Source organism: Heptranchias perlo, chromosome 31 (assembly GCF_035084215.1).
Source record: "Heptranchias perlo isolate sHepPer1 chromosome 31, sHepPer1.hap1, whole genome shotgun sequence".
Taxonomy (NCBI): domain Eukaryota; kingdom Metazoa; phylum Chordata; class Chondrichthyes; order Hexanchiformes; family Hexanchidae; genus Heptranchias; species Heptranchias perlo.
The window spans coordinates 2,542,695-2,555,096 of NC_090355.1; the positions used below are offsets into that span (position 1 = coordinate 2,542,695).

Sequence of the window (12,402 nt, forward strand, 5' to 3'; positions counted from 1 at the left end):
TCCCTTTACTTCTAGGAAACTGTCTATTTCTGTTTTAAATTTATCTAATGATGTAGCTTCCACAGCTTCCTGGGGCAGCAAATTCCACAGACCTACCACCCTCTGAGTGAAGAAGTTTCTCCTCATCTCAGTTTTGAAAGAGCAGCCCCTTATTCTAAGATTATGCCCCCTAGTTCTAGTTTCACCCATCTTTGGGAACATCCTTACTGCATCCACCCGATCAAGACCCTTCACAATCTTATATGTTTCAATAAGATCGCCTCTCATTCTTCTGAACTCCAATGAGTAGAGTCCCAATCTACTCAACCTCTCCTCATATGTCCGCCCCCTCATCCCCGGGATTAACCGAGTGAACCTTCTTTGTACTGCCTCGAGAGCAAGTATGTCTTTTCTTAAGTATGGAGACCAAAACTGTATGCAGTATTCCAGGTGCGGTCTCACCAATACCTTATATAACTGCAGCAATACCTCCTTGTTTTTATATTCTATCCCCCGAGCAATAAAAGCCAACATTCCGTTGGCTTTCTTGATCACCTGCTGCACCTGCATACCAACTTTTTGATTTTCTTGCACTCGGACCCCCAGATCCCTTTGTACTGCAGTACTTTCCAGTCTCTCGCCATTAAGAAAATAACTTGCTCTCTGATTTTTCCTGCCAAAGTGCATAACCTCACATTTTCCAATATTATATTGCATCTGCCAAATCTCCGCCCACTCACCCAGCCTGTCTATATCCCCTTGCAGGTTTTTTATGTCCTCCTCACTCTCTACTTTCCCTCCCATCTTTGTATCATCTGCAAATTTTGATATGTTGCACTCGGTCCCCTCCTCCAAATCGTTAATATAGATTGTAAAGAGTTGGGGACCCAGCACCGACCCCTGTGGAACACCACTGGTTACTGGTTGCCAGTCCGAAAATGAACCATTTATCCCAACTCTCTGCTTCCTGTTCGATAACCAATCCTCCACCCATGCCAGAATATTACCCCCAATCCCGTGATTTTTTATCTTAAGTAATAATCTTTTATGTGGCACCTTGTCGAATGCCTTCTGGAAGTCTAAATACACTATGTCCACTGGTTCCCCTTTATCCACCCTATACGTTATATCCTCGAAGAACTCAAGCAAATTTGTCAGACATGACTTCCCCTTCATAAAGCCATGCTGACTTTGTCCTATTAAATTATGCTTATCTAAATGTTCTGTTACTGTCTCCTTAATAATAGACTCCAAAATTTTACCCACCACAGATGTTAAGCTAACTGGCCTATAATTTCCAGCCTTCTGCCTACTACCCTTTTTAAATAACGGTGTTACATTAGCAGTTTTCCAATCTGCCGGGACCTCTCCTGAGTCCAGGGAATTTTGGAAAACTATCACCAAAGCATCCACAATCCCTACTGCCACTTCCCTCAAGACCCTAGGATGGAAGCCATCAGGTCCAGGGGATTTATCCGCCTTGAGTCCCATTATTTTACTGAGTACCATCTCCTGAGTGATTTTAATCGTATTTAGCTCCTCCCCCCCGAGAGTCCCCTGTTTGTCCAGTGTTGGGATATTCTTAGTGTCCTCTACTGTAAAGACTGAAACAAAATATTTGTTCAGCATTTTTGCCATCTCCATGTTTCCCACCATTAATTTCCCGGTCTCATCCTCTAAGGGACCTATGTTTGCCTTAGCCACCCTTTTTCTTTTTATATAACTATAGAAACTCTTGCTATCTGTTTTTATATTTTTTGCTAATTTCTTTTCATAATCTAACTTCCCTTTCTTAATCAATCCTTTAGTTACTTTTTGCTGTCTTTTGAAGAAGTTATTATACTTTGGAACAAAACACATCGGAGCCTTTTTTGATTAAAGACTGAACCATTAAAATAGATCGCTCACACCATCTATCTGTCCAATTGCACAACAGATCTAATTCAATCTGCGAACCTTTAACTGCATCCTTCATGCCTCTAGCACTCCCTATTTTAATGCTGTTGGCAAATTTTAAAAGTTTATAATTAATTCTATGTCTAGGTTTCATTTAACTCAGAAATAATAAGGGTCCAGTACCCCATTCAGCGCCTCCCCCAATATCAAATGAAAGAACTTGAAAGTATAAATTGAGAACTCATTAAAGATTGGGCCAGATTTTGCTGTCAAGATAACAGTGAGGCTAATGGTGTTCACCATTATTTATGCGTAAATGGTACAGCAACTTCAGGGGAGGGAGAATGCGCGGTTAAATGCGAATATCCAAAGGTTGCTGTCTGAGTTGCGCCGTTCCGTTGTTAGCTTTGCGAAAACGGCATTTCGCTGTCTGCCTCATCATTGACATGTATTGAATGTCGTGAAGTTGCTGTATTTGTGCGGTAGAAACGAAATAAACACACCACAGATATTTAGGGCTAGTAATTACAAGCATAAGTACCCTTTTGATGACGTGATCAGAGTTAATGACTGGCAATCAACCTCTCTGGCACTGAAAATTCACAATTATAAGCGTGGAGTCTCATTCCTTCAGGTTGTGAATTGTTTTAGGAGATTTTGAAAATGTCAAATTTTAAATTTATAAATTTTTTTTCTTACTTTTCCTTTCTGTCTCTTTTTTATCTCTCTCTTAATCCAATTTTTCTTTCCCTCTCTTTACTTATCTTTCTGTACCTGATTTGATATTGAATTCACCCCTTTAACTCACCCTCATCATTCCTAACGCTGTTTATTTCCCAATCTTTAAATCTGATTGGTTAAGGAGATACCCAGTTGTTTGCCCTGTTCACTCAGGCCCGAGATGCCCTGTTTCCCTCACTGCCCCGTTATCAGCTCGCACTTTCACCAACTTAGTGGGCAAAAGATTTTTGAGCTGAAGGGTGCAGGGGTCAGTCTCACCAACAGTAGATGGCATTAGATGTCCAGCCATAGCCAAATCTGGCCCAATAATTTTTAACTATTTATTATTCTCTTTGTGATTGAAACCAAACATAGAAAGTATTATGTTTCTCCAAAATCCTTTGGCCTTGTCACATGACACATTAATGGCAACTATAATCCTCTCACATTCAGCCAACGTTACTGGAGATCATAATTTGATTGATGACGTGGCTTCTCCATGTCATTTGATAACGTGTAATAGTGGTTTAATAATGGGTTTATACACGGTTAATAATTGGCTAATAGTGAGCTACTAGTGGGCTGCACAGACAACACCAGGAATCAGATGGCCTACAAAATAAGACATCAAACATTCACAATTACAGCAGTAATTCTGGTATGTATGATACAAAATAATGGACGTGGTGACCAAGTTGAAAGTTGGAATCTGGTTGGAAGTTCAACTTTATCCAGTGTGAAACCATTACCCTCTCCCCTATCCGGTTTGCTCCATTGCCCCTCTCCCCTATGTTCAACTTTATCCAGTGTGAAACCATTACCCTCTCCCCTATCCGGTTTGCTCCATTGCCCCTCTCCCCTATCCGGTTTGCTCCATTGCCCCTCTCCCCTATCCGGTTTGCTCCATTGCCCCTCTCCCCTATGCGTTTGCTCAGTTACCCTCTCCCCTATCCGGTTTGCTCCATTGCCCCTCTCCCCTATCCGGTTTGCTCCATTGCCCCTCTCCCCTATCCGGTTTGCTCCATTGCCCCTCTCCCCTATCTGGTTTGCTCCATTGCCCCTCTCCCCTATCTGGTTTACTCCATTGCCCCTCTCTCCTATCCGGTTTGCTCCATTGCCCCTATCCCCTATCCGGTTTGCTCAGTTACCCTCTCCCCTATCCGGTTCGCACCATTGCCCACTCCCCTATCCGGTTTGCTCCATTACCCCTCTCCCCTATCAGGTTTGCTCCATTGCCCCTCTCCCCTATCCGGTTTGCTCCATTGCCCCTTTCCCCTATCCGGTTCGCACCAGTGCCCCTCTCCCCTATCCGGTTTGCTCCATTACCCCTCTCCCCTATCCGGTTTGCTCCATTGCCCCTCTCCCCTATCCGGTTTGCTCCATTGCCCCTCTCCCCTATCCGGTTTGCTCCATTGCCCCTTTCCCCTATCCGGTTTGCTCCATTGCCCCTCTCCTCTATCCGGTTTGCTCCATTGCCCCTCTCCCCTATCCGGTTTGCTCCATTGCCCCTCTCCCCTATCCGGTTTGCTCCATTGCCCCTCTCCCCTATCCGGTTTGCTCCATTGCCCCTTTCCCCTATCCGGTTTGCTCCATTGCCCCTCTCCCCTATCCGGTTTGCACCATTGCCCCTCTCCCTATCCGGTTCGCTCCATTGCCCCTCTCCCCACTCCCTTATCTGGTTCACTCCATTGCCCCTCTCCCCTCTCCGCTTTGCTCCATTGCCCCTCTCCCCTATCCGCTTTGCTCCATTGCCCCTCTCCCCTCTCCGCTTTGCTCCATTGCCCATCTCCCCTATCCAGTTCACTCCATTGCCCCTCTCCCCTCTGCTCCATTGCCCCTCTCCCCTCTCCCCTATCCAGTTCACTCCATTGCCCCTCTCCCCTCTACTCCATTGCCCCTCTCCCCTCTGCTCCATTGCCCCTCTCCCCTCTCCGCTTTGCTCCATTGCCCCTCTCCCCTCTCCTCTCCTCCATTGCCCCTCTCCCCTCTGCTCCATTGCCCCTCTCCCCTCTGCTCCATTGCCCCTCTCCCCTCTGCTCCATTGCCCATCTCCCCTCTCCTCTCCTCCATTGCCCCTCTCCCCTCTGCTCCATTGCCCCTCTCCCCTCTCCGCTTTGCTCCATTGCCCATCTCCCCTCTCCTCTCCTCCATTGCCCCTCTCCCCTCCACTCCATTGCCCATCTCCCCTCTCCTCCATTGCCCCTCTCCCCTCTCCCCTATCCAGTTCACTCCATTGCCCCTCTCCCCTCTGCTCCATTGCCCCTCTCCCATCTCCCCTCTGCTCCATTGCCCATCTCCCCTCTCCCCTATCCAGTTCACTCCATCTCCCCTCTCCCCTATCCAGTTCACTCCATTGCCCCTCTCCCCTCTCCCCTCCCCTCTCCTCTCCTCTCCTCCATTGCCCATCTCCCCTCTGCTCCATTGCCCCTCTCCCCTCTCCCCTATCCAGTTCACTCCATTGCCCCTCTCCCCTCTCCCCTCTGCTCCATTGCCCCTCTCCCCTCTGCTCCATTGCCCCTCTGCTCCATTGCCCCTCTCCCCTCTGCTCCATTGCCCCTCTGCTCCATTGCCCCTCTCCCCTCTGCTCCATTGCCCCTCTGCTCCATTGCCCCTCTCCCCTCTGCTCCATTGCCCCTCTCCCCTCTGCTCCATTGCCCCTCTCCCCTCTGCTCCATTGCCCCTCTCCCCTCTCCCCTCTCCTCCATTGCCCCTCTCCCCTCTCCTCCATTGCCCCCCAGGTCGAGTCCCTTTTCTTGTACCTGTGCGGTGAGCTGGTGACGTGTGCTCCAGGTGTGAGGGGGGTGGGGCCCCGGCGACGGGGACAGGTGGCGGTGACGGGCAGCGAGACAGATGTGAGGAAGCGGACTGGCTCCTGAGCCGCCGCCGCCGCCGCCATGGAGAGCGAGGCTCCGAGCCGCCGCCGCCGCCTCCTCCTCCCCGCCGCCGGGCTGCTGGTCCTGGCCGCCGGGGCTGGATCGATGCTGCCCGCCTGGCCGCCGCTCCGCCCGCTCTCCCCGCTGCTGCCCGCCGGCCTGGCGCTGCTCCTCGCCCTCCGCTGGCTCTACCGCCTCTGCTTCGCCCCCCTCCAGCGGCTCCAAGCCGCCCACCAAGTGGGTTACATCCCCGAGCCCGGCGGCAGCAAACGAGAGGCGGCCAACGAAGTGAGGAGGAGGCGCAAGAGAGGGGACCTGCCCCCGGTCTACCCGAACGGCTGGTACCGGCTCCTGGACTCGAAGCAACTCCAAGTGGCACAGGTCAAGAATATCACCATCTTTGGTAAGGGGGGCGGGCGAGGGCGTGAGAGGGCGAGGGCGAGGGTGAGGGGGCGGGCGTGAGAGGGTGAGGGGGTGGGCGCGAGAGGGTGAGGGCGCGAGAGGGCGAGGGCGAGGGGGGCGGGCACGAGAGGGCGAGGGCGTGAGAGGGTGAGGGGGCGGGCGCGAGAGGGTGAGGGCGAGGGGGCGGGCGCGAGAGGGCGAGGGGGGTGGGCACGAGAGGGCGAGGGCGTGAGAGGGCGAGGGGGCGGGCGCGAGAGGGTGAGGGCGAGGGGGGCGGGCGCGAGAGGGTGAGGGTGAGGGGGGAGGGGGGCGGGCGCGAGAGGGTGAGGGGGACGGGCGTGAGAGGGTGAGGGCGAGGGGACGGGCGCGAGAGGGTGAGGGGGCGGGCACGAGAGGGTGAGGGTGAGGGGACGGGCGCGAGAGGGCGAGGGGACGGGTGCGAGAGGGCGAGGGGACGGGCGCGAGAGGGTGAGGGCGAGGGGACGGGCGCGAGAGGGTGAGGGGGCGGGCGCGAGAGGGTGAGGGCGAGGGAAGCGGGCGTGAGAGGGTGAGGGCGAGGGGGTCAGGTTTATGTTGGTACTGGCTGTGCATGAGGGTGGGGGTGAGCGGTTGTGTGTGGGGGTGCTAGGGGTTGCCTCCGGGGTGTGTGTGTTTAGTGTCCCCTAAGTGGGCAGACCTTGATGTAGACTCGGCAATACTGTTGTTTTGTGCAAACTCAAGCAGTAATCAGTAACTTGAGATCTGTTTGAGTTTTGTTTTATTTGTGAACGATCATCAGTTTTCGACCGTTGATTTAATCTCTTGAGTATTTCTATGTTAAGGGGTAGGTACCTGTAACGACAGTGAGTTGCTGGATGGTGTATCAGTAATTACAGCATAACTCAGCAGCAAAGGGCGGGCAGGAAACTGGTGTCAAGTGCTAGTTTGAGTGAGCTGCTTGGATTTGATAGATATCCGAACGGTAGCATTGATAATATCTGAGGTGTCTGGAGGTGCATGTTGATCACTGAAATGGAGCAGGGAGCTGCCTTAAAGGGACACTGTCCTCATGCGGCATTTTTGCACACAACAGCCAGGAATTTCCTACAACGCTGATGTTGATGATGTACGCATAAGTTAGACTGTTATCAGTCCCAAACATCCAGTGTCGAATTTACGCCAAATTCACCGGAGAGCTGATTAGAATAGGCTGCAGCAAGCGTCGCAGCCAATCAGAGGCCAATGGCCAATTCCGGGACAATGATGGTAGAACGGAGATGGGCCTCTCGTTTCAGTCTATTGTCACTTTGACATTGTTGATGAGTTGCCTCTTACCAATCTCCTGTAAGTGAAAATTCCTACGCTCTGTTCATGGAGCATCGCCTAGGTTGCTTCAAGTTTGACTTACACAGGACACCGATGTAAGCCATTGATTAGAATCTTGTATCAACATATCCTTATATTTCTTTCTCCCTCATTTAGTTATAAGTTAACCCAAGAAGAGTACCAGATTTACTCAGTTGTCAATAATGTACGAGATTCCAAAACCATTAGTATGATTGACCTGTGACGCTCTCCTTATCTACCTGGGAATCCAATTATTTTAGGAAGCAAGTTACAAAAAGCTGATGTTGTTCTGTGAATGCCATTTATGTTTTATTACGATCACATGTACCTGACCTCACCAAGATCCTGACACAGTCTTAATTTAGGGACATTCGGGCAGTTTCCGGGGATGAAGTTAGCGAGCCCACCTGCGGTGTTCTTTAACGGTCCCTAAGTGGCAGCAACGATCAAAGTCGGCTCATGCAACAAATTCACGAGCTCCCTTGATTTTAAGGGGTGGGGGGTGGAATTAATACTGTTCGCTATTTGGGCGAGGGGAACGGAGTGGCGCAAAAGTCCCCAGAAATTATGGCGTGTTGTAAATAATGACTTAAGTCACTTTAGGCATGTCCTAAGCAATAGCTTAGGTCATGGCAATGTAAGTAGCTTATGTCATAATTTCCTGGGACTTCTGTGCCATACAATGGGGCTCTGCAATGTAGATGCGCCATTACAATGACGTAAAACTCCAGGAAGTTCTGGGCCAATGACTTCTGACCATGATGCACCACACACGCCCCCATTTATTCTGTGTCTGATCACCAAGCTATATAGGTCTGAAGGATTCTGGTTACATACCTGGTCAGTGTAGTCAGCCAATCTCAGTTGGGGAGGTGGTAGAGATGCTACAATTGGCCTCAGTGCCTCTGGGCTAGGTAAAGGGGGTGTGTGTGATCACGCACATGTGAATGTTGGGTGAAGACTGTGAAGCTCATCTGTGCTGCCCCCACAGTCAAATAGCCAGCCAACAATTGTAATAAATTGGATAGCCAGGTGGTGAAGGATAGAATAATAGAGCCTGGTCTTCAGTTGCTTCCAAGCCTTTATTCACAGAGATCCACATTACACACGCTCATATAAATGGATACAAGAGAGTCCTAAATTGATACGCACCACCTGAATACAATTAACACTAATTGATATAAATCACATGGATACAATTAACAACAATCACTATCTAGGCCCACGGGAAAATTGTCCAATGTACCAGAGGGGACTTGGCATGAATCAGCACCTACAGGAAGAAAGGGGAAAAGATTTTGGCCCAAACAGTAGTGTCAACCAATCTATTGCAGAGGGTTCACTCTGGTAATCTGGCATTGCATTTACTCCAGTGGGAACACATGAGGGTAAATTTTAATCCCCAAGAACGGGTGGGAGGTTAAAGTAACAGCTTTTTGGAGTGGGACCAGAACCAGGCTCCAACTCTCCCACTTCTGCGTTTAACCCAGGCAGGTTTGTATGCCTGTGCACAACAGAAACCAGGAAGTCTCGCCGATACTTAAAAGGGCAGTGTACCTCATTGAGATACTTGAGGCATTTAATATTTTGTGTATTGGACAATTAAAACGAATTTAACCTTACCTGTTCGGGTTTCCCATCACTTCCAATTCGCGTCAGGTGAACGCAGGTGAGAAGGGCCGGATCCATGAGGTGAGTGCCTTTATTGCACTGCTTGTGGGCCCAGAGGAGCAGGAGTGCTTCATCCAGGCCCAACAAGCTCACTCGGCTGACAGGGCCCTGCGATCGGCTGACCTTCATTGTCGCTGGGTCTAAATCTTGGAACTCCCTTCCTAACAGCACTGTGGGAGATGCTACAATTGGCCTCAGTGCCTCTGGGCTAGGTAAAGGGGGTGTGTGTGATCACGCACATGTGAATGTTGGGTGAAGACTGTGAAGCTCATCTGTGCTGCCCCCACAGTCAAATAGCCAGCCAACAATTGTAATAAATTGGATAGCCAGGTGGTGAAGGATAGAATAATAGAGCCTGGTCTTCAGTTGCTTCCAAGCCTTTATTCACAGAGATCCACATTACACATGCTCATATAAATGGATACAAGAGAGTCCTAAATTGATACGCACCACCTGAATACAATTAACACTAATTGATATTGACTGCAGCGGTTCAAGAAAACAGCTCATCACCACCTTCTCAAGGGGCAATTATGGATGGGCAATAAATGCCGGCCTTGCCAACGACGCCCACGTCCCATGAATGAATAAAAAAAATATATTAAAGAGCTGTTCAGAGGAGAGTGTTCTCTATCGCCTACCCAATCCCCATGCCAGGTTTCTCACCAAACTATCTTAATGAAGTTCTTAATGAATACTTTGTGTCTGTCTTCGCAAAAGAGGGGAATGATGCAGACATTGTAGTTGAGTAGCAAGAGTGTGAAATATTGGATGGTATGAACATCGCGAGGGAGGAAATATCAAGGGGTTTAGCATCTATGAAAGTAGATAAATCACTGGGCCCAGATGAAATGTATCCCAGGCTGTTAAGAGAAGCAAGGGAGGAAATAGCGGAGGCTCTGACCACCATTTCCCAATCCTTTCTGGCTATAGGCATAGTACTGGAGGACTGCAAATGTTGTACCGTTGTTTAAAAAGAGAGACAGGGATAGACCGAGTAATTACAGGCCAGTCAGCCTAACCTCAGTGGTGGGCAAATTATTTTTTAAAATTCTGAGGGCCAGTATTAATCGTCATTTAGAAAGGCATGGATTTGTTAAGGGGAGGTCGTGTCTGACTAACTTCATTTTAATTTTTTGAGGCGGTAACAAGGAGGGTCGATGAGGGTAGCACGTTTAATGTACTCTATGTGGATTTTAGCAAGGCTTTTGACAAGGTCTCACGTGGCAGACTGGTAAAAGCCCATGGGATCCAAGGGAAAGTGGCAAGTTGAATCCAAAATTGGCTCAGTGGCAGGAAGCAAAGGGTAATTGTCGACGAGTGTTTTTGTGACTGGAAGGCTGTTTCCAGTGGGGTTCCGAAGGGCTCAGTAATAGTCCCTTGCTTTTTGTGGTATATATCAATGATTCAGATATAAATGTAGGGGGCATGATAGTTTGCAGATGATACAAAAATTGGCCGTGTGGTTGATAGTGAGGAGGAAAGCTGTAGACTGCAGGAAGATATCAATGGACTGGTCAGGTGGGCAGAAAAGTGGCAAATGGAATTCAATCTGGAGAAGTGTGAGGTAATGCATTTGGGGAGGGCAAACAAGGCAAGGGAATACACAATAAAGGGAGGATACTGAGAGGTGTAGAGGAAGTGAGGGACCTTGGAGTGCATGTCCACAGATCCCTGAAGGTAGCAGGACAGGTAGATAAAGTGGTTAAGAAGGCATACGGGATACTTTCCTTTATTAGCCAAGGCATAGAATATGCTAGAACTGTATAAAACACTAGTTAGGCCACAGCTAGAGTACTGTGTACAGTTCTGGTCACCACATTACAGGAAAGATATGATTGCACTAGAGAGGGTACAGAGGAGATTTAAGAGGATGTTGCCAGGACTGGAGAATTTTAGCTATGAGGAAAGATTGGATAGGCTGGGGTTGTTTTCTTTGGAACAGAGGAGGCTGAGGAGAGATTTAATTGAGGTGTATAAAATTATGAGGGGCCTAGATAGAGTGGATAGGAAGGACCTATTTCCCTTAGCAGAGAGGTCAATAACCAAGGGGCATAGATTTAAAGTAATTGGTAGAATGATTAGAGGGGAGTTGAGGAGAAATATTTTCATGCAGATGGTGGTGGGGGTCTGGAACTCACTGCCTGAAAGGGTGGTGAGGCAGAAACCCACATCACAATTGTAAAGTACTTGGATGTGAACTTGAAGTGCCATAACCTACAGGGCTACGGACCACGAGCTGGAAAGTGAGATTAGGCTGATTAGATCTTTTTCACCTGGCACAGACACGATGAGCTGAATGGCCTCCTTCTGTGCTGTAAATTTCTATGATTCTATCTTGGAATCTTAGAATGGTTACAGCACAGAAGGAGGCCTTTCAGCCCATCGAGTCCATGCCTGCTCTTTGTAAGAGCAATCCGGTTAGTCCCATTCCCCCGCTCTTTCCCCGTAGCCCTGCAAATTTTTTCCCTTCAAATATTCATCCAATTCCTTTTTGAAAGCCACGATTGAATCTGCCTCCACCACCCCCTCAGGCAGCACATTCATAACCACTCACGCGTAAAAAAGTTTTTCCTCATGTTGGTCTTTTGTTCTTTTGCCAATCACCTTAAATCTCTGTCCTCTGGTTCTCGACTCTTCCGCCAATGGGAACAGTTTCTCTATTTACTTTATCTAAACCTTTCATGATTTTGAACACTTCTATCAAATCTCCTCTCTGCTCTAAGGAGAACAACCCCAGCTTCTCCAGTCTATTCACATAACTGAAGTCCCTCATCCCTGGAACCATTCTAGTAAATTTCCTCTGCACCCTCTCTAAGGCCTTCGCATCTTTCCTAAAGTGCGGTGCCCAGAACTGGACACAATACTCCAGTTGTGGCCAAACCAGTGTTTTATAACTTCCTTACTTTTGTACTCTCTGCCTCTATTTATAAAGCCCAGGATCCCGTATGCTTTTTAACTGCTGTCTTAAACTGCCCTGCCACCTTCAAAGATTTGTGCACATACACCCCCAGATCTCTCTGTTCCTGCACCCAGTTTAGAATTGTGCCCTTTAGTTTATATTGCCTCTCCTCATTCTTTCTGCCAAAATGTATCACTTTGCACTTCTCTGGATTAAATTTCATCTGCCACGGTGCCCGCCCATTCCACCAGCCTGTCTATATCCTCTTGAAGTCTATCACTATCCTCCTCACTGTTTACTACACTTCGAAGTTTTGTGTCATCTGCAAATTTTGAAATTGTGCCCTGTACACCCAAGTCGAAGTCATTAATATATATCATGAAAAGCAGTGGTCCCAGCACTGACCCCTGGGGAACACCACTGTACACCTCCCTCCAGTCTGAAAAACAAACGTTCACCACTACTCTCTGTTTCCTGTCACTTAGCCAATTTTGTATCCACGCTGTCACTGCCCTTTTTATTCCATAGACTTCCATTTAGCTGACGAGCTTATTATGTGGCACTTTATCAAAGGCCTTTTGAAAATCCATATACACAACATCAGCCACATTGCCCTCATCAACCCCCTCACTG

The 12,402-nt window shown here is 48.7% G+C and overlaps 1 protein-coding gene across 1 annotated transcript in view; it reads left to right on the forward strand.

The window, feature by feature from the left end:
- Window positions 1-5,417: 5,417 nt before the first annotated feature.
- The window catches only part of zgc:92275 (cholesterol 7-desaturase nvd), a 69,750-nt gene continuing 62,765 nt past the window's right edge, over window positions 5,418-12,402 (forward strand). The window contains exon 1 of the mRNA XM_067969457.1: window positions 5,418-5,871. Coding sequence (XP_067825558.1) covers window positions 5,490-5,871 — 382 coding nt within the window. The 5' untranslated portion in view covers window positions 5,418-5,489. The remainder of the gene's footprint in view (window positions 5,872-12,402) is intronic.